This window comes from Bactrocera latifrons, unplaced genomic scaffold (genome assembly GCF_001853355.1).
Source record: "Bactrocera latifrons isolate USDA-ARS-PBARC rearing strain unplaced genomic scaffold, ASM185335v1 scaffold_75, whole genome shotgun sequence".
Taxonomy (NCBI): domain Eukaryota; kingdom Metazoa; phylum Arthropoda; class Insecta; order Diptera; family Tephritidae; genus Bactrocera; species Bactrocera latifrons.
The window spans coordinates 1,297,932-1,319,880 of NW_017537434.1; the positions used below are offsets into that span (position 1 = coordinate 1,297,932).

At 35.1% G+C, this 21,949-nt stretch overlaps 2 protein-coding genes across 5 annotated transcripts; one reads left to right on the forward strand and one right to left on the reverse strand.

Moving 5' to 3' along the window:
* Positions 1 to 644: 644 nt before the first annotated feature.
* Positions 645 to 2,556, reverse strand: LOC108976346 (tRNA modification GTPase GTPBP3, mitochondrial). Of its 2 annotated transcripts, XM_018945396.1 has the most exons (5): positions 2,369 to 2,556; positions 1,910 to 2,310; positions 1,590 to 1,845; positions 1,091 to 1,463; positions 645 to 1,019 (listed from the first exon to the last, which is right to left on the reverse strand). In XM_018945396.1, exons 1-5 carry the CDS (start codon positions 2,472 to 2,474, stop codon positions 776 to 778), a joined length of 1,380 nt encoding a protein of 459 aa, XP_018800941.1. In that variant the 5' UTR covers positions 2,475 to 2,556; the 3' UTR covers positions 645 to 775. The 2 variants fall into 2 exon arrangements, with proteins under 2 accessions (XP_018800941.1, XP_018800940.1); XM_018945395.1 differs by having other exon boundaries at positions 1,091 to 1,845.
* Positions 2,557 to 3,195: 639 nt separating this feature from the next.
* LOC108976354 (RAC serine/threonine-protein kinase-like) lies at positions 3,196 to 21,107 on the forward strand. Of its 3 annotated transcripts, none has more exons than XM_018945407.1 (8): positions 3,196 to 3,274; positions 3,596 to 3,880; positions 16,613 to 18,037; positions 18,116 to 18,281; positions 19,813 to 20,010; positions 20,109 to 20,498; positions 20,635 to 20,868; positions 20,934 to 21,107. In XM_018945407.1, exons 3-8 carry the CDS (start codon positions 17,643 to 17,645, stop codon positions 21,087 to 21,089), a joined length of 1,539 nt encoding a protein of 512 aa, XP_018800952.1. In that variant the 5' UTR covers positions 3,196 to 3,274; positions 3,596 to 3,880; positions 16,613 to 17,642; the 3' UTR covers positions 21,090 to 21,107. The 3 variants fall into 3 exon arrangements, with proteins under 3 accessions (XP_018800952.1, XP_018800950.1, XP_018800951.1); XM_018945405.1 differs by having other exon boundaries at positions 3,202 to 3,488; XM_018945406.1 differs by having other exon boundaries at positions 3,202 to 3,314.
* Positions 21,108 to 21,949: the final 842 nt, after the last annotated feature.

Sequence of the window (21,949 nt, forward strand, 5' to 3'; positions counted from 1 at the left end):
GTTAGCCAAACAGAAATGACACATTTTTAATGTTCACTGACAAAAAAGAAACGCTTTAAAAAACGAGCTACTAAATAAAGTTTCAAAGAAAAAAATTAAAAAAAAAAACAAATAAATGAGAATATAGAAAAAATAAATTCAACATTTAGGAATTAAAATTGTGAAAACCTCATATTTGCAATCGACTTATACTCACCACATGGTGTGTAAAACAAAATGAATAAAAATCAATAATAAATAACGCTAAATCGATATTATTATATACTTAGATATGCTCGTATAAATTATTCGGAACGATATACTTTAAATGATGAATTTGTTTTCATTGACATGTATGTAACTGTTTATTGATTTGTTTACATTTTATGAAAGACATTTTTTCACAGCCCATTTATTTTATGCAATAAAGGAAGTAATTAAATTTAAAAAAAAACCTACTCATGTGTGGTTAAAGTTTTTCCAATGTTGTTATTGTCTAGAATTATCTGAATTTAAAAAGAAACAATATTTTTTTTAGTTTTCTTATAACTTCTACCAAACTTTTAAAGCCGTATTATTTGGTTTAAATATTGTAAATATTCTGCTTAAACGTAAATATAAAATATTTTATTTAAAATAACTTAACAGCTAAGCCAACACATTATTTTACTTAAAATAAGAATACAAACATCTAGAAAGACTAAATTAAAAAAACTCAAAAAAGATGGTCTTTAAAAAACCCCCTATCAAGATATATAACTATGCTACCGATCAACGTGTTTAACGTTCAGTCATTCTATTTACCGATACAAAAATCTTTGAAAACCACATCCAGGATGTCATCCGTACTCACATGTCCCGTTATACGTTCAATACATTTGAGCGCATTTCGAAGTTTTTGAGCCGATATTGCCGTATCTGGAAAAATATCTGGCGCATATTCATGTAGAAAAATATGTAAGTGTTCATTGCAGCGTTCTAACTGTTGGCGATAACGCGCATGCGTAATGCGTGGATGTTCGGCAGTTGGTTCACCGCAGCTTTAAGGTATGGAAATAAATTAATTGTTTACAGAATTAGAAAATATTTACAATAAATCACATTAACATACAGTTCATAAAGGAGTTTTTCGAAGTGCCGTAAAAATGGTTGCACAATATCGGTAGGTGGTTGTTTGCAAGTAATTTTCAGCACACTATCAATTTGCGCCAACTTTTGCAGATCCGTCGTTGAAAGCAAATCGATTTTGTTCGCTATAAGTTGTATACGCTTTCCAATTAATTTATTCGCATCCAAGTCTAATTGCTTTAAGTAGTCAGTCTGATAATTTTGAGCTGATTGTTTGTTGGTGGTAATATTTCGAAGTAATTCCTGGGCGTCTGTCAGTAGTAGTATTAAATCGGCATTCTGTAAGCATTCTTTTGCTCTGCTTATACCTTCCAATTCAACCATATCCTTTGTGTGCTTATGCAAACCAGCGGTGTCTGCAAAAACAACAGGGTAGCCACCAAAATTATGTGTACTCTCTATGATGTCACGAGTAGTGCCAGCTATTGGTGTTACAATGGCGATTTCTCGCTGACAAATCATATTTAGGAAACTACTTTTACCAACGTTTGGTGCGCCCACAATCGCCGTACGTACACCATTCCTCAGCATTTCACCTTGACGTTGGTCATTCAAATGATCTCGTATTTCAGTTATTATAAGATGTAATTCTTTAGTTAACTGCAACACCACATCATCCTCAATATTTTCTTCTTCCGCAAAATCAATATATGCCTCTAAATGTGCAGCGCAGCTTATGAGTCGTTTGCGCCAATTGTCGTAAACTCGTGAAAGTGCACCTGTACTTTGGAGCATAGCCTGTTAAAGTGTGTTGATGTGTTACTATCTGTGGATACACAATTAGAAATATTTACTCGACAACCTGCTTTCGTTGCGCTTCCGTTTCAGCATGTATTAAGTCCGCTAATCCTTCCACCTCAGTTAAATCAATCTTACCACCATAAAATGCACGTTTAGTAAACTCACCAGCAGTTGCTGGCCGTAGACCTGGTACTTTGCCTAATGCGTCTAACAATGCTGCTATTACTGCCAATGAGCCATGTACTTGAAATTCACATGAATCTTCACCGGTAAAAGAAGCTGGTGCTGGAAACCATAAGACTAAGCCTTTATCAATTATTTCTTTTGTCTCAGGATGATAGATAGACCTAAGATAGGCATAACGAGCTTTTAGTTCATGTCGATTGCCGACTAGTGTTTGTAGGGCATTCCTGGTTTGCGGTCCAGAAACGCGAATTACAGAGACCCCGCACTTGCCAAAGCCTAAATTAAAAGATTTTTTGTAACCAATAATTTTCGAACGATGACTCCTCCAACTAACCTGAACTCAAGCTAAATATAGTGCAATCCGCTGCAGCATTTGATAAATTACGCGAACACCGACTGGAGTATTTAAAAGCTTTTGCCATTTTATAGATGCGATTCATTATGTGTTCATGTGCTTGGTTTAATTGAAATAAATAGAAATATTTTTTGTTTACATATGCACAGCTGATTGGTGTAGAGTGTTGCGAAATGCTTTTTATCGATATACATCCATAATTTTTTCGATTTGTATTCACAATTGTTAAAGTATATTTATTATTAATTTATGCCATTACAAATTTATAATAATAACAATGCTATTTATCAAGTATATGCGTCATGTTATAAAAATATCCATTACTTTTTCAATTATAAACCCCTTGCGCTGTTTACTCCAATAAAAAATATGTAGTCAAATAACCCGTTATTTCCAAATATTTGAAGAGTTTTATTAAGTTCATATTATTTTTGCGATTATTGAAATTTACACCTACTTACAAAGTAATTGCCCTATGTCTGCGATATTTATAATAATATCTCCAAATTCCAGCTATTTTTGTTTTTATTTACCTTTAAATACTTCAGTATTTTTCTATTAATGAAGAAATTAATCGTTCTAAAAAAAGGATTAAAATAATTATTGTTGCTATAAATACATTATTCTCAAGACATCATAAAAATAATTGTATATAATATAATTTTAAGACAAATATTGAATCAATAAAAATTTGTTTTCTTAGATTTACAAAATTTTTGTAAAATTTTGTGTAATTTTTCATTTATTATATGGCAGCACAATTTGCTCGATTCCCTTTTACTCCAATTAGCCTTTCGAAAGTTACTGTCAGACGGTGTGTATGCGTAAGCAGTCCCACAGAAATATTCGCGGCGTGGAGAAAAATAAATTTTAACACTTAAAGAGGTGAAAAACGCAGTGTGTTTTGAAAATTATSTAAAAAGTTGTACGTGAAACGTGTGTCTGTGTTATATGATATCAATTTGAGTGAAATTAATATGCATTTAGTGGAAATCAATTTCCACAATGCATTGAATCGGTGACCTACGATAGTGTTGGTCTAAAATGGCGTCGAACTTCATGGAAAGTTAAATGGCGTCCCATTAAAAAGAACGGAAAAGTACACATTGTTTAAAACAAGAAAGAAAATTCTAATACATAATTTCCACGTTTTTGTGTATATTTTGATTTAGTAAAAAGAAAAAGAAAGTTTTTATGGTATTTCAGAATATGGTGCAATATTTGTAAGCAAAAGGTGTAAAAAAGGAAGAGTGAGGAAGGAAGGTGTTACGAGAATTGTAAAAATCAAATGACTCGTCGTAATCACAATCGTTGGCTTCGTCGCAATCGCCACAGTTTATGTATGTGTGTCTCGTACGTTTTTGAAAAACGATGCTTGTAGTAAAAGTGAACAAAAAAGAACAGCGAAAATAAGCTAAGTAATAAGTGAATAACTAAAACGTATATACAAAAGTAGAAAAGGCGACTTGTTAACGTCATCGTGTCATACTGGTAATTAAAATTTCTTATTAAAAATATATTTATTTACATTTATGTTTATATGTGACCGGATGGCAAATTAGTTGTGGTTATCAAAGGCCAGTTAGAATTTATTTTTCTAAATAGGGTAATCATAATGACAACCTTGGGAGTTTTGTACGATGTTCATGCTGCCAGATCAAATATTCCTACCGAAAATATTTTTAAAAACTACCGAAAGTCCTCACAGGGAAATGTATTGTGAAATTAGAAGTTTGAAATTGGATACGACCAATGTCTGGTTAGCACTAATCTGTTAGTCCTTCTGCTTGTTAGCATAGAAAAATGGCCTTTAGATTTGGTGGTGTGAGAATCTCGATATCTTCCGTTTGTACAAAACTGAAACACAAAAATTGTTTCCTTTACATTTAGACGTAACCTGGCAGCACTCTTTTGTTTTTTCCATTATTATTATTATTTAATCATGCATCGTAATTTATACGATTTTTTTTTTTAACCTACACTAATTTCACTTGTTTTAAAGGAATGTGTGAATGTGTGCATGTTAATGTCGTCTGTTCTCTGTCTGGTGTTTGTTGGTGTTTATCATATTAGTTCGTGCGACCATTCCCACGACTGTCTATGTGTGCCTTTGATTTTTCTAATTTTTTTCCCATTTGCCAATTTTTGTACATAGCATATTATTGTTGTTACGAACGCAACAGAAATTTCGTATTTGGTGCGGTGCGGTGTGGTATGTGGGGTGCGGTCGTCAGTAGAGGACATCTTCACAGGTAGACGATGGTTTATAAAACATTGCAAAATCAAAGAGAAGGGTACGAGGAACCATGTATTGTGACGCTTGAATTTGTATTAAAAATAAAAGGAGGTTTGTGTTGTGTCGCTACCACAGTCGCCGGTTTTTTCTATTGCATTTTCCTAATTCAATTTATTTGCTCGAAAATCTAACTAATTGTTTGATTTTATTTTGTGTTTCGGTATTTGTTAGAATGGTTGTCTGTTAAATGCTGTAGATTGTTGTTCGAAAGCGAATTTTCATTTATTTTTTTTACACATGTTCAATATATGCAAAGATTTTTCTTAAAATACATAATATTGTTGTACAAATCTTTAGAAGCGATAGAAACGCGCGCTGAAAAGAAATTTCTGATGAAGTACATTAAGAATTCGAAGCTAATAAATATATATTTTTATGATGCCGCAAAATGAAGAAACAATAAAATATGCAGGCAGTCTAGACTGCAATATACCATTTTGTATACTGAACTTCTATGTCTGCAAATTTATAATCGGACATGCCAATTTAATACAAAAACATTTTTTATATTTTACTTAATAATACTAATAAATAAAAACTTTTGCATGGAAGCTTAAATACCCCTTCCATGTGTATTTTTTATAGTATAAAAGATTTGTATATTGATTTTGATCGGTCAGCTTGTATGACAGCTATATAGCATACATATGTTCTGACCTGAACAATTTTTATCGAGATTGTAGCGAAAGCTTGGATAATAATACGTTCCAAATGTCGTAAAAACTGTTGGACTAGTTCATGTATAAACAGATTGACAGACAGATGGACATAGCAGTAATTGTTGTGTAAATCTGTCGCCAAAAACAATTAAACGGAGTAAAGATATGTATCGGAATCTCCTCGTAAATACTAACTAAAAAAGGATAGGAAATTATTGGGCTATGTCAATTTTTATAAATTTAAAAATGGTTAATTTTCACAGTGTTTAACTAAATTGAATATTTCTGTGATTTGCTGTTCACATTTTGCGCTGATTGTTTTCTTGCTTTTCTGCTTTTAATTTGCCCCATTTTTTATTTTTAAAATTTAGTGGCGCGTTATTCATTTGACCTGCAGACGCCTCAGTAGCATAAAAAAAGTTGTCAAAAATAAAAAAGTAAAAATATCACAACGAATTCCAAACGTATACAACAATGCTGAATGTATTGTACATACAAACCATGTTGCAATGTCGTGGCGAGTAGCACTTGTGTGTGTTTTTTTTTCCTATTGCGGCGCCAATAATACATCTCGCGGTCCGTTTTAGTGCACTTCAATGACTATGTCTATGTCTGTGCATTTGGCGCTCTTTTTTTTATTTTCATTATATTTATTTTCTGCAGTCTGTGAAAGTCGAAATTGCTTGACTTGGCCTGGCTGCTTGCTGAATGTTTGGATGATTCGTTCTTTGTTAATGTTAATGGGGGAGCGTCTCGTAAAAATAAGACAAGATATTTTCCTTACTTACCTCTACCACCTCCCAAACTATTTAAGGTCTATCTTTGGTGGTTCCTTCTTTTAATTTAAAAGTGGGTTTCTCCCCTATGACTGGCTAGCTGGCTGTCGGGCTGGCTTATTGGATGACTGGCTACGTACGGTGTGTCTCATTCGACTGTGCCAGCGCATGGTGAATTGCTAAAAGCACGTCAAAGAATCATGAAGAGTCGCCGCTTTGCGTTTTTGGGTGTTTGCGTGCTATTGTGGCTATTTGAATTGCTGCAAAGAGTCAACCGCCACATGTGTATATATGTACATATATATCTTTATACATGCATACAGTGGTGGCCTTATATTTAGAAACGATAAGCTACAAAAAATCAAATCACTGTATACTTTTTTAAAACGTACACTGTAAATTATATGCCCCGTTATAGGTAGGTTAGACTATGAACGTTATTGTTAAATAAGCACGTGACTATTTACTGATTGGTTAATGAAAAAATTAAAATTATTTCCCGGTTGGTGTTTCTTTTCTGGCCACGTAATTAGAAAGGGGCAGTTCTTTCTTTCGATTCTCGGATTTTTTAAACTTAGCGATAAAGTGAGTATACTTCAATTAAACAAGGTTCAATTTAAAACGATTTAACTATAATGTTTATTGTAAGGTGCTATCAAAAGGAAAAATTATCAATGTCAGCTATCGCAGAAAGTTTGCTTGCAAAAAAAAAGATATTCGGAGCTGTACAGTTGTATAAAAAACAAAGAAATTTGAAACCAGCAAGACCAGACTTCGGAAAACCACTCCAGAAGAAGACCGGGCCTTCGCGTGAAATAAAGGTTGAAGTTGGACAGGAAATTAATGTAGATATGTATCTCTGCAAATAAACCGCTTGTATCCAAAAAATATTAAGAAGCGGTTGCGATTTGCGAAGGAAATGCTGAAGAAAAATCCCCATTACTGGAATAGAGTTCTCTGGAGTGACGAATCCAAGTCCAATTTATTTCTGTCCGACAGAAAATAGTATTTAATATGTCCTCCTAAGGTACACTATGAAAACTGTAAAACACGGTGGTGAATCTGTTAAGATTTGGAGAGCCTTTTCCTCTCGTGGTGTTGGTCCAATTGTGCGTGTTCAAGGGAAAATAAAAACATTCTGGAGAATGTAATGGAACCATATTCCTTTGAAAATACACTTTAAGGTTAGTGAAAAGTTGGCTTTCGGATAAAAATATTGATGTTTTGGATTATCCCCGGCAATGTCCTGATCTCAACCCAATTGAAAACGTATGGGCGATTGTGAAACGAGATCTTAAGGACAAAAAACCGCGCAATAATGACGAGTTGTTTCAAATGGTTCAACATAGTTGTAACCGCATATCAGTGCAAAAATGCCAACAATTAATCCAAAGTTTACCGCGAAGGCTAGACAATACTGGTAAAAATACGGAGTGATCAACAAAACACTAAAAAATTTTATAATTTTTTTTCAATTTTATATAAATATATTTTGAATTTGTTACTCGTTTCAAATTACATATATGACCCAACTGAATTTAGTGTTCTTCGTGTTTTCTTCACTTTCTTAAAAATACATTTAATAATGTGGTTTTTTTATGTAAAATTCCAATTTATAGTTTTAATGTTGCAATCCAAATTTTTAAAATAAATTAAGAAAACCATATGTAGCAAAGTCGTTTCTAATTATAAGACCACTACTGTATATGGTGAGCAAGTTGCCAATGAGTGCATCCATTGATGCAAATTTACGCTTTGTCAGTCTTTTTATGTTTCGCTGTGACCAGCTCTGCCTTCATTTGTTCTGGTCCGATCTATTCTTGTAGGCATCTTAGTTTGCCGGTGTCTGCAGCACCGTGTCTTTATAATGTTAAGCGCAGTAAAATTACAGTAAAATAAAACAAAAACATGCAGAAGTACACAAATAAACAATGAAAAGGCCGTAGAGTATTTTTCATTTACGTTTTATGTTGGCGTTGTTATTGTATGTGAAATAATGATTTATTTTTGTTTTTTTATATTTGAGTCCTGTTGATTGCAAATTTCAGAATTTTACGATGTTTTGACGCGATGCTGATATGCCGGCCGTAGCAATAAATGAAAACCAACTGCGCCTGTAACTAACTTTTCGATTTATTTACGTTTAGTGCTTTAAGTCAACCAATAAAAACTGATTCGTTGTGTATTGACTACTCAAGCAGCGGCGGCAGCTGCTGTCTAGGTCCTTCTTTAAAACTTCAGAAAATAGCCTTTTTATTTGCAATAAATATTAACGGGTTTGTGTTTGTAATTGCTGTGCCGGCATACACGGAGACTTAACGTATCTCAATAAAGTTGCCAGACCGAAAATGTTTTAGAATTTTTTCAATAATGAGTCGAATAAAATTGTTTAAGGAAAATATATGAATTGATAGAAGGACAGGTTATAAATTTACATTATATTGGGAAGGCAAAGAACTTGTGACTATTCTCAAGAAAGACCAGCATAATGGGGGACGAAACTTACATTTAGTGGACTTTTCTCAGCTACCTGGAAATGAATGCTGTATGAAGCCAATTCTCGAAGAAATGTTGCTGAAAAATGTAAAGCCAAAGAAAGGTTCTTGTGTGGCAGGTAATTTGTAGTTGTGGCAAAAGAAGCAGCATTAAACCGGGTATATTATTTTCGATTTCTTGAAAACAAAATTCAAATAAAATATTTTAGTTTATAAAAATTGAACTACTGGTTTATAAGTTTTTATAATTTTTGTAAGGGATAATTTTATCTGAAGCAGTCCTTAGTCCATCCAGGAGAGATGCATGCATACATTTAAACTGAAAGAACTATACAACATATATGTCTCAATTATTTGATTTTTAAACCCACAAAATAAAATCTAAGGCGAATACAATTTTTCCTTTATTTGGAAACTTTTTAGATGTTAGTGAAATATATTATATGACTAGGAAATTCGGTAAATAAAGAAACATTAGCAATTCTATGTTTTTTTTTATAAATAAAATTATTTAAATAAAATATATTATTTAAATTTATATAAGTTCTTTGTTTAAATTGCAACATGCTATTAATTTTCCAATTTATGGCATCACTAAGTTTGAAGTGTTGCTCGCACCATCGACTCTTTTGTTGACGCTTATGCTGTCAAAACTGCCATTGCCCTACACTGTTAAGGTTTTGTTTATGTTTCTGTTTACTTCGCTCAAGCAATATTTATGATTTTAACTTATGTGGAACTCTTGTACTCATTTCTTTAGACGGGTAGGGGTATTATAATCTTTGAAATAGGTCGAATCTGTTGAAAGTGTTAATGGCCCCATTGATGACCATAAGGACTAGAAGGCTTTGGAATCTACAGACATATGCTCATTTTCAGAAAACAGAAAGACAGCATCTGGCGAATACGAGTTGAGCTTTCCCTTTTTCGGCTCTAGCTCCTTAAACTTTGTTTACATCGAATATTGTAAATAAACATAGCTTACCTGTCTGGGGTTTAGGGCGAAAATTACAGCTTAGAGTATTGTTATTAGAGGAAAAATGTTCTTTGCAGCTTGAAATCAGTGGTTTATTGTAACTTTTGAAATAACTGGTTCTAATTTGTTTGGGTTTCAAGTAAATTGTGTCGAATTGATTGTTATTCACACATGTTTAAAATTTGCTGCTTTTCAAGTTTCATTTGTTATGCAGAAATGCATATTTGTATATAGATATAGTATGTCTGAGGAACATGATAATAATGATGATGTTGTGTCTGATGTGCCAACGGCTGCGTTGTTTGCAAAGGACAGTTTGATTAGCTTTTAATTAGTCGCAGTGGTACCGTGTTATTGTAATGGAGTGGAGGCCGCGTGGCTTAATCGCCTTATTGACATTTCTTTGCTGAACTCTTTATTTTCACAGATGGAGTAAGGCAAGTGTTTGTATGTACAACATAACCTTCGTAGGAGGCACTAAAGTCATTTATCGTTGCTATAATTTAATCTAATAATTATCAATTTCACTCACCGTGTGTTATTTTAGTATTCGACATACCCATAATTAATGTTAGGAATCTATAAATTGGTTAATGATTAAACCCCCACTGAGCTGTAGTAATAATCTCGCTACGACGACAACAACAACATGCAGTAATTGCAGCCAAGTGATTATTCACAGCAATGTGCTTTCATCCGTGTGTGTCAGGCCACATTTTCAAAAATATTATCAGCAGAATAATTGACGAATTGAAAAGTGCCCACATTTGTATACATACATACATAAGTTTAAATTTGGCTCAGGAATAAGACATTTTTTTAAATAATCAATAATAGCTAACAAAGAATCGACTGTGTTGGAACTCATTTTCTAAATAATTATTTTTTCGTTAAAGTATTTATTTAAATATAGTGTGTATTGTTAAACTGTCTGCATTGGCGTTTTCATGTTGTTGTTGTTGTTGTAACGAGTAACTAGTCACTGTTTTTGGAGAAAGTAAATGGGAGGCCCAGGAAACGAGCTGTTCCTCCAAATTTCCAATTTCCGGGTCAATTCCGATATAGTATAATGAAGCTGAAGCTGACCTTCTTCCTTTACCGAGTCACAAAACTTTTCATGTACCGTTTTTCGATCTAATATTTCGCTATTTAACAATTTTACACCGACTTACGGAAATATCCATCCAATTTAAATGAATCAAATGAGCTAATAACAATACAAATACGACAATTACACGATCAAATTATAAATATTGTAATCTTGAAATGAAAAGTCTCGTTAACCCATATTTTCCACTTTGGTTATTGTGAGCTGGCATTACTCAATTGCGTTCAAGTGCAATATATCAACATTTGATGGACAAATCGGCTGGCGCGTCGATCAAACACAAGCCAGCACACTCGGCTACATATAAATGTACATATATAGTACATACATACATAGGTAGATATGTAAATCCGTACATGGCCGTTGTCGTCAGGGCGTTCTACTTTTGCTTTTGCAAATGCCCCCTCCACTTCACCAAACCTACATACATATAGCATTGCATTTGTTGTTGTTCTCGTGTACTGTCATCACATACATTCAAATAACTCGCTGATGACAATTCGCACAACAATGCAATGCAATTCAGGTGCAATCGAAAGCGATTTTTGCGTACGCTTTGCCTCGTGCCACATTTTTAACGTGTTTTTGTAATAAACAAAAACAATGACAATTGTTTTGTGCAATGCAGTAACAAAACAACAAACAGCGCGAATTGAAAAGCAATAAATTAAAACAACAAAAATTGCGCGTAGTTTTTTTCATAAAAAAAAAAACTGCACCCGCACTCACCGAGCGGTTCACCGACTCACCGGCACCAGCGTAAAATGCGGCTGTTGTAAACAAAGTGATTCAACTGTAGTATGTACATACATATATTTCGTTGATAAGCATGACGGTGCTGAAGTTGAGGCAACTGCCGAAAATTCACATATCAAATATATAGACAGTCAGGTGCACCACTGGAAACTAAATGAATAATTACTGAGCTTATGAATTTTCTTATTATATATACTACATACATATGTACATCTGTACTTATATATCGTTTACATTTATTTGCACTTTTTCGTTTCGATACGCTTTAAGGTTGATAAACTATCCTCTATTTATTGTGAAATTGTATACGTTAACGTAGCCAACGCCAACTGTTATGCCAACAAAAATAACAATTTATAATATAAATAAAACTATTATGTGTTGACAGTGACGATTTTAGCCATATTTGCAATTATATTTGTTAATTTAATATTTTGTGCTTTGCTGATAGTGACGATAAAGACGAAGCGACGAGAACAACCGATCATTTTACTGTCATGCTATGTACAAACATACACACATACCTTAATACACACGTGTGTACATATTTAACGTAAGAAAATCGGGGAGCCATTAAAGGGGGTATTGTTTATTGTTGCTGTTTTATTGTGATATACCCTTTCGCAAGAAAAGTGCTTTCAGAACATTATTTAGTGGATTTTTGATTTTGAGTACGGTATGATAATAATTTCACCTACAACTTAAGTTTCTAGGTACCACACAATACATTAATTATCAACTTTTTGAAATGTTTCGAAATATTTAGTATTACTTATTTGGTTAAAATATTTTTTTTTTTTTGACTGAGATCGTTTATTTCATTAATTTTCATTCTTATGAGGTACACATAAGCACCGACCGAGCCCACTGCAATACGTCATTTCGGCATGCATTATATTTCTAGGGGTATTCTGGTTTAGAAATTCGGAAAACATTTTGTTTTTGCATATTTTTAGAGTATAACCCTTCAAGGAAATGTCCCTAAGAGGATTTTTCGAAATTCAAATTACTTTCCGTTTTACAGCTCATTTTGTGATGCGCCGACAAAACCGTTTCGCAGCCTTTATCAAACTTTAAACTCGTTTTTTTCATAACTACTTTTCTAGAAACGGTGTGCATGATATCTCAAGTTCTACTCAACCGATTCACATGAAATTTCCCACAAGCTTTCTTATACATTATAGTATCGCACTACGTAGATCTTTCGAAATAGTTTTTATTTCATGTTTAACCTTCCTATAGCCGCGCCAAATGTTTTAACACCTATACCCGCGCACGGTGTGACAGACCGTGACTTTGACTGCTCTTACCTGGTTATTTTTCTATAAAACCGTTTATATTTTTTTTATTTTATAGGGATTTTAGGATGTAATAAAACCAAAAATATCAATTGTTAGCATAAATTATTCATTACTTTAATGACTATCAGTCTTACCAAAACAGCCTGAAAAAATATTTACGAAAATATTTTCGTCGGTCTCACAGACATGTACGAGGGTATAGGAAGGTTAAAAAATTCCTCATCACAAAAAACAGGGAAAATACAAAATTTTTTTTTGAAACCTCCACCATTTTGCAAACATTTTTTTTTTCAAAAACGTTTCGCAGTGCGGTAACTACGCTTTTACTCGCATACATTTTCATTTTAGGTCACGCGTCAAAAAAAAAAAAAATACCTAAAATTCGGGCTTCTAAACCAAGTTTTCGTTTCAAAACTTATAAAAGAAATCTTTTTGAGATTATTTGCATTAAAATTGAAAGAATCTAACTTGCATTGTCTAACTACTTGCTGAAAGTGCATTCCTGTATGATCAATTCTACGCACTGTTTACGACACAGGTATACAACAGAAAGCCGTATATTCTTCCATACATATTGGTTGATATGCATTTAATTTGAGTTTGACAGTCACAACACACTCACAGTTGTTTTGAATGAACAATTTGCGCAAAAACTAAACTAATAAATAAAAAAAAAAATAAAAAAAAAACAGTTACATACGTGTGGAAATTGTCGCTTTATTTGCTGTCAACGTAACGAGAGCTAATGACGAGCTGCACGCCCATGAAATGCATAAGAGTACATACTATATCTACACATTAATATGCGCCGCTCAATATCGGTGCATTTGCATCAGTATGCACTCTTTAATTGTGCCCATATGCGACAGGTGTTTTATAGGAATTCAAACTATGAATTTTTCTGTGATAGCGTTTCTGCAAAGCCATACAATAATAACTTTAATTGAATATGTAATGTGTGTCTCTCATAATATAGTTCGGAGAAGACGTTATGAAGGTGTAAATGGTGTCAAGTGGTCACTTTCACTATAAATGTATGAAATAATCTTTTATTTAAAATTATTTTTATAAATGCTACATAGTTTTCATTAGCGAAAACGATAACCTCAACTATAGCATAATAAACAATATTTCGAAATGCTTCGACTTCTTAAATAATTATACTTTGAAGCACCCTGTTTACATTAAACATCCTCAGTTTATTTGTTTCCTTAACCTTCCTATACCCGCGCACATGTCCGTGAGACCGACGAACGACCGGCTGTTTTGGAAAGACTGATAGTCATTTAAGTAATAAATAATTTATGCTAACAATTGATATTTTTTGTTTTATTTAATCCTATTGTTCCTATAAAATAAAAAATATATAAACGGTTTTATAGAAAAATAACCAGGTAAGAGGAGTCAAAGTCACGGTCTGTCACACCGTGCGCGGGTATAGGTGTTAAAACATTTGGCACGGTTATAGGAAGGTTAACAATGAAAACAAAACTCGCGCATTATGCAAAAAAGAAATGAACTTTCTAAAAACTGTTCCATGAATCAGATGTAATACAGTTTTACCTAAATCTAATCCCATAGAACACAATTTATTTGCATTGTGCAAAAATTACTGGTTGTGTGTGTAGAAAATTTGGCACTAGATCTTGGCCTTTCTTTGAAGGTCGCAAGCCACTGAATATAAACGAAAGATACCATAAATTGGTTTACATTTAACTACACTAACTATTTTCGTCGACTTTCTTCGCATGAAAGGATGTCTTTGCAAATTCGTAGAACAATAACTCTTCGCGGGTGGTGTCGCATGTTGAATGGGGAAATGGCTAAATTTACACCGAAGCCAAGGTTTGCTCTGCATTATGCTTTGTATTTGTTTAGAATTTAGCGTTACATTTTCTAGCTTGTGGGCGGGGTTGCTTTAATTGTTTTGGATTTTATTTTTATAGAAAGAGCTCGTACTAAATAAGTGGGTTGATTTCCATTTTAGATTTCTATCTAATACTATTTTTAAACATACGAACAAGGGGAAGTCGATTGATAATAGGGGCAAATTCCACTTCCACAATAGTCGGGTCTAAGTAACAGGTCCAGACGGCTTGAAATCAGGCCAAGAACTACCAACTCGGCACCGTACTTTGAAAATACTTCCAGAATATATTCTGCCGCAACAACAATAACAGTGGCAAATTTACGAGCAATAACATGTTTTTAATATTATATTCAAATTTTTAAGAAGGAATTTATGAAATTAATAACATTTGCAGAATGTAGCTGAAATGTAAAAGAAAAGTTTAGACTTCAGTAACAATTACACAATTTTCACAATTAGTGGATATGCACATTAAGAATTAATACTCAAATCTTTTTTAAAAGTTATTATCACAAATTAGCATAAAAAATCGATTAAGTTTTTCGCAATAAATAAACGAATGTTAAACTCACGGTATCATGCTGACACTCTGCCCCAATTTCCAAGCGCTTTTTTTCTTCTTGTAACCTCTCCCCCGGTGTAAGTAAGCTTTGGACTATTGTCAAGGCCTTGTCTTATATGATAAGACATGATGACCGAGTTGAAATTCAATTCGATGGCCATGCCACTTCGGACCCGAACTGGCTGCGAAARTGYCAAGAGATTGCGCGSCACATACTTTCACCGATGAGGAGGCTCAGACTGTCATTAACAAGCACAAGGACCATCAGTATGGCTTAAGGAAAGTGCACAGCACATTGTATCAGATAGTTCACGGCCTAAACCGAAAGCCAATACGATTCTCGCAGTGTTGGACTTGTCAAAAACTTTTGACATGGTCAATCACATAAGGCTACTTGAGAATATAGAACAATCCGCGCACCCTCGACTGCTGAATGAGCGGCAATCATTCGTACTGTTTCGAAATCAAAGCTTCAACTAAGAAAAATTAGACTGAGGGCTGTTGTTGTAGAGCAGAAAACATTCCTGAAGTAATTTCGATGAATGGTGCCGAATTCACAGCCATTGTACGAGTACCCGTTTATGATATACAAAATTGAGCTGTGAAGYTTATTTTAGCTTCAGTGCAGCCTAAGTAAATGCTATTCTTATATTATTTTAAATTTGCATAATTACGTGGATTACGCTAATTTAAAATAAAAAATGTGGAATAAAATTAATCAAAATATTCTGTGGTTTTTACAATGAAAACACATAAGCGATAAAACCGATATCGTTTTGCGGTTGCATTCAATGCTCACCAAAGCAAAGGGCGGGCAATATAGCGATGATGAAATTGTTTTTTGCGTCAATGGGGTGTTAGGTGCAGATGTGGCACTACAGTCGCCAGCGATCGCATCCGATCAGCGGCGTTTTATGACTCTTCTCGACGCATAGTGGCTTTATGGCGGCTGAGTTTTGGCGACTGGTGGTGACGGCCATTTGGTGTTTTGTTTGTTTGACTGCTGATGCATATATGTACATACGAGTATATGTATGTATCAGGTATTTGTGGTGGCGTGCGGGGGCACTCTTGCTACGACGAGTTATTTTGCGCCATGAATCATTTGCGACATTTTAGACTTTACGCGTTGCGCACGGTAATGTGTGTGTGCTTGACTTATGAGCCGTTTCAAAATTGTTCTTGTTGCTGTTGTACTTCACTGTTTACCATTGTGATGTGCGCGAGGTAGGCAGGTATACATGTAAGTGTGTTCGTACAGACTTGTACACGCTCACGTTTTAAGCGGCAACGACAGTAGTGTTTGTTTGTTTGTTGTTGTTGGTATTTGCTGACTTTTCTGTAGTATGTAATTTAATTTTGTTTACCTATTTGGTAGCGTTACAGACTCTTCAACTAATAATGTTTCTTCACTTCCATTTCAGAGACCGAAGTGCACTGAACGAACAAACGCACGGGCGCTTCATATGACTCACCTAGTGGCGTATATATAGTATAACTACATGCATATTTGCACATCTATAATTTTTTTTTTTTGGAATAATACTAACCCTGAAGAAGTGTAATAATTTAAAAAGAAAATAAAACAACACCGAGACGAGGAACGGGATTGTTGCGAGCAAGTTGAGAAAAAGACAAGTCCCAGTAATTAAACAGTGTCTGTGGAAAATCTCTACGCATCTCTTGTTGTTGTTGTGATAACAAAGCACAAATAAGTCAGTGAGTGAGGTCAGAGCGCGTTTACAAGCTGTGCTTGTTTACATTGCGGTGTCGGTGTCGTTGTCTTCGCTAAAGTTTTCGCCACTTTTACATTAACCGCATCGTCGTATCAACGCTGTTTGTTGTTATTCTGCGTTTGTATTTTTTCCTTCTTTTTTGTATTGCATTCCGTTTTGTTCCATTGTCGCTTTGGATGCCAACATAATCATTTGTGTGATAAGTTAACGCGTTGTTATCAATTTTGTTTTTTTGTGATTTGTGTTTATTGGAAAAGGCCTCACCACGAATTACCTGACGTTCTCTTCGTCGCGGCGGTCAACTGTAGTCGCAACAAGTGGTGGTAAAACACCAGCCGCCAGCACTACAGCGCTCGCCACATCAGCAGGATCTGTTTCTGCTTCATCGAGTGTCTCGTCGTCCTCGTCGGCGCTTGGATTACTGAGTTCGAGTTTCGTCGCCACATTCTCAAATCCCTTCAGCAGCAGTAGTAATAGTAATAACAATAGTAATAGTAACAACACTGCCGCCTACGCGAACATAGAAGACCCGGCATTAATAAAAGGAGCACCAAATTCTGCTTTGCCGCCAACATTGTACTACACAAAACCACAACAGCAACAGCAACAACAACAAAATTATCAGCAGCAAACACAAAATCGTTCGTCAACTGCTACAACAACGAGTACTTATTTTCAGCACACGCCAAACAGTAGTGGCAGCATACAACGTGCTACAATGGCTGCTAGTGGCACAGCTGCACCGAATAGCAGCAGCAGTACAGCTGCGCTCGGTCTATCGCCCACATATGAACCGCTTGGCGGTGGTCCACACGCTACCATCGTTAAGGAGGGTTGGTTACAGAAGCGTGGCGAACACATAAAAACCTGGCGTTCACGTTATTTTATACTGCGCGATGACGGCACCTTGATGGGCTATAAAAGTCCGCCGGTGAATAATGCACCCGCTGATCCATTAAATAATTTCACAGTACGCGGTTGTCAAATTATGACAGTCGATCGACCCAAACCGTTCACTTTTATTATACGCGGTCTACAATGGACCAATGTTATCGAACGTACATTTTGTGTGGAAAGAGAGATCGAACGGCAACAGTGGACCGATGCCATCAGGTGAGTTCAACAACTCGATTGCTATGCTTCTATACTTCTACTGTCTAATATTTATTATTTACTTATTCCTATATACAGAAATGTAGCAAGTCGCTTGAGTGAGCTGGGCGAAACGGCCATGTCACCCTCGACCTCAACAGATATGTCTGATGTGGATATGGCATCTATTGCCGAAGTGGAACTGCGTAACAGTTTTTCAGTGCAGGGCACAACGAAACGCAGTAGTGGCGGCGTTAAAAAAGTCGTAAGTATTAACAAACTATACATACACACATATTTGTTTAAAATGGCTTAAATGGCAGGCCTAAAGCCTGTAAGCTTTAGTAATTTATTTTGCAAAAATTAAATTTGAAACGTATATACATACATACATACGTTTAGGTGGTATATTGGGGCTTAAATTATTTTGACCTAAGATTTTGAAAATAAATATTTCAAACACAGCATTTGGCTAGACCCTCAGGTTTTGAGAAATCGATTTGACGGAAGCGCCGATATCGGATCTCTACAGAATACATACTACATATTGACCAATCAAAATTAAGCTTTTGTATGGAAAGCGTTTTTATTTGGCAAGATGTTTTTTCACGCTATTTTGCTCGATTTATTTTCCAAGTCAATGTTAGAATTTTCAAACTAAGTGTTAAAGTCGGTCCACTACGGTATATAGCTCTTATGCAAACTATCAAATCAAAATTCAGCTGTTGTATGGAAATTTTTTTTGTTTGGGAGGGGTTATTAATATTTCGGTGCAACCCAAGTTAACGGTTGTTCTTGTTCTAGTTACGAAATTATTTCTGGTAAAAATTGCAATTGCAAGCATTTTTTTTACTGCTTTCACGATATTCGGCACAAGTTAGTAAAAACATTGCCGTAATTAGTTTTTATTATTTTCACGATATTATGTCGAGTCAGTAGAAACGTTTTGCGTCATTGTTTTCACGATATTAAGTCGAGTCAGTCGAAATGTTTTGCGTCATGAACGTTTTACTGTCAACTCGTTACAACGTTGTTGCCGTGTTTATTATCGACATTATTTGATTATTTTAGTAAAATACATTTTTTTAAGTAAAATAAAATAATGAAAACAGGTATTTGTTTATAAGGCAGTTAAAAAGTTACAACGTTAAATCTTTTACAATTTAGCTTCATATTTAGTTTCAAACATAACCTCAATGTTGTTATCTTAGTAGATTTTAATGTGAAACACAACACTAACAACATATTACAATGTTTATGCTATGATTTATGCTTTTCTACACTTTTCGGCCGAACTGTGTGTCACAATCTCGAGTTGGTTGAATTTTGCGGTTGTAAAAGCAAATAATTTGATAAATTTTGGGAACAAATTGTGTGTATATACATATGTAAGTTAAGACAAACCGTTGAAAAGGTTCAGATTGCAATGAGTCTCCGCATGACACTGGCCACCTCTTTGCATGCCCTGCCAACCCCACTCATCTAACACCCCTCTCCATTTGGTCCGATCCCGCCGAAACAGCACATTTCCTGGGCCTCCCGCTAGATAACGTCGACGACAACCTGGATAGCCCTTACCATCCTAACGGGGATTCATATACATTTAAAACAACAACAACAAGGTTCATTTTAAAACTAGTAAATTTTTATGTCTAAAATCAACTAAATATACGCTCCGTGAACTTGCTAAAAATCATAGTTGTGGTGGTTTGTCTTTAAATAGATATTTTCTAATTTTTTTTATTTTTACATACAATATAATTAAAACATAATCCGTTTTCTTTGCTTTCTTGCAGACGCTTGAAAATTTCGAGTTTATAAAAGTGTTAGGCAAAGGCACATTTGGCAAAGTAATTCTGTGTCGTGAGAAGGCCACTGCAAAGCTGTATGCAATTAAAATTCTCAAAAAAGAAGTTATCATACAAAAAGATGAGATCGCGCACACCATCACCGAGAGTCGTGTGCTGCAAACTACGAATCATCCCTTCCTAATTGTAAGTTGGCACGAAAGGCCCGAGTTGTTACAAATAACAAAATTTTAATATAATCAATTACATTTTCTTCTTCTATTTCTTCCATTAATTTTTTGCAGTCACTTAAATATTCATTTCAAACAAACGATCGTCTGTGTTTTGTGATGCAATACGTAAATGGCGGTGAATTATTTTTTCACTTGAGCCGTGAACGTATTTTCAGCGAGGATCGTACGCGATTCTATGGTGCTGAAATAATTTCCGCCTTGGGTTACCTACACTCGCAAGGCATTATATATCGTGATTTAAAGTTGGAAAATTTATTGCTAGACAAAGATGGACACATTAAGATCGCTGACTTTGGGCTATGTAAAGAGGATATCACGTATGGTCGTACAACGAAGACGTTTTGCGGTACACCCGAATATCTGGCGCCTGAAGTATTAGAGGACAACGATTACGGGCATGCAGTCGATTGGTGGGGCACCGGTGTCGTCATGTATGAGATGGTGCGTATGCATATTTCTCGGCATAAAATTTTTAAACTWGGAATTTTATATTTTTTTATTTAAAATTTTAAAATTTTGTGTTATTTAAAAATCTATTTTTTTAATTCTAACTTTTATATTTTTTGTCTTTGTACAGATATGTGGACGTCTTCCTTTCTTTAATCAAGATCATGATGTACTCTTCACACTTATCTTAATGGAGGAGGTGAGATTCCCCCGCACAATTTCTGATGAGGCGCGCAGTTTACTTGCCGGACTTTTGGCTAAGGATCCACGTCAACGTTTAGGCGGTGGACAAGATGATGTCAAAGAGATACAAGCACATCCCTTCTTTGCGAGTATTAATTGGACGGATTTAGTGAATAAGAGGGTATGTTTTTGTGGCGTTGCACATTTTTTTTCCATATTAATTGCATTTTATTTAACTGCTTGTAGATAACACCGCCTTTTAAGCCACAAGTAGTGTCCGATACAGATACACGTTACTTCGATACAGAGTTCACGGGTGAAAGTGTGGAATTGACGCCGCCAGATCCTGCTGGCACATTGGGTTCCATAGCAGAAGAGCCACTCTTCGCGCAGGTGAGTTGAAGACAAAGTGAGATATTAGATATTTTCGGGAGTTGCACTTCAAGATTTGTCTTGAAACATTTACTTTACATTAAAGTAATATCGGCTAGTCTTTCAAATTTTTAAGGTATTTTAAGGTTAAGTAGGTTAACTAAACAATTCATAAATAAACTATTTATATCCTAAACATCGCGATCTTCACTGCACCATTGCTACGGACGTAATGGTCGCTGATGGAATAAACAAGATAATGCTAAAACRCCTGGCTCGACGGAAGTAAGTTTCGTAACCAAGGTACTCGACCGGTCGCCACTCTTCAAATACCCGATTTTTTAATAGTCGAAAAAGTGGTTCCACTAYTGAAACCTGGCAAGTTTGCCAACTTAGGGGAGACTTATCGTCCGATAACTCGCTTTTCCCAGTAGGTCAGACACTTGAGGTCTTGCCACTCCCGACGTTCACTCACTACCTGAGTCTAGCAGACCGCCAAGGCKTCAGCAAATGCACAGTGCCACCATAGCAACCAGCATGACAAAGTTCAGAGCCTAAATGAAAAGCCAACCTGTGATATTGCAATGATCCCACGAATCCCATTACCGTTGGGTTTAAGTAACCGGAACATACCCGGATTTTTATTCAGCCAAAAACTCTCAACTCTGCACTATGCCTCGAAATAACTTTAGGAATGTTTTCTGCCGCTACAACAACAACGGTAGAGTCACCGAAAAATTTTTTCAGTGAGAATTGCTGTAGCTTATACTACAAACCTTTTGCTCAAAATCAAGTTTTCGTGCAGAAGCTACCTTTATTTGTAAAGGACAATCCCGTTAACCTGCTTAGCGTTTTTCTTGTTCGTGTTTTAAGACGGCTAGTGTCAAAAA

Excerpts from the sequence above, each read along its gene's own strand:
- LOC108976346 (XM_018945395.1), bottom strand. The coding sequence starts at position 2,474 with ATGAATCGCATCTATAAAATGGCAAAAGCTTTTAAATACTCCAGTCGG. Across the intron at positions 2,311-2,368 it reads TATATTTAGCTTGAGTTCAG|GCTTTGGCAAGTGCGGGGTC; the intron begins GTTAGTTGGAGG and ends CTTTTAATTTAG. Across the intron at positions 1,020-1,090 it reads GAAAAACTCCTTTATGAACT|CTGCGGTGAACCAACTGCCG; the intron begins GTATGTTAATGT and ends CATACCTTAAAG.
- LOC108976354 (XM_018945407.1), top strand. The coding sequence starts at position 17,643 with ATGGCTGCTAGTGGCACAGCTGCACCGAATAGCAGCAGCAGTACAGCT. Across the intron at positions 18,038-18,115 it reads CAGTGGACCGATGCCATCAG|AAATGTAGCAAGTCGCTTGA; the intron begins GTGAGTTCAACA and ends TCCTATATACAG. Across the intron at positions 18,282-19,812 it reads GTGGCGGCGTTAAAAAAGTC|ACGCTTGAAAATTTCGAGTT; the intron begins GTAAGTATTAAC and ends GCTTTCTTGCAG.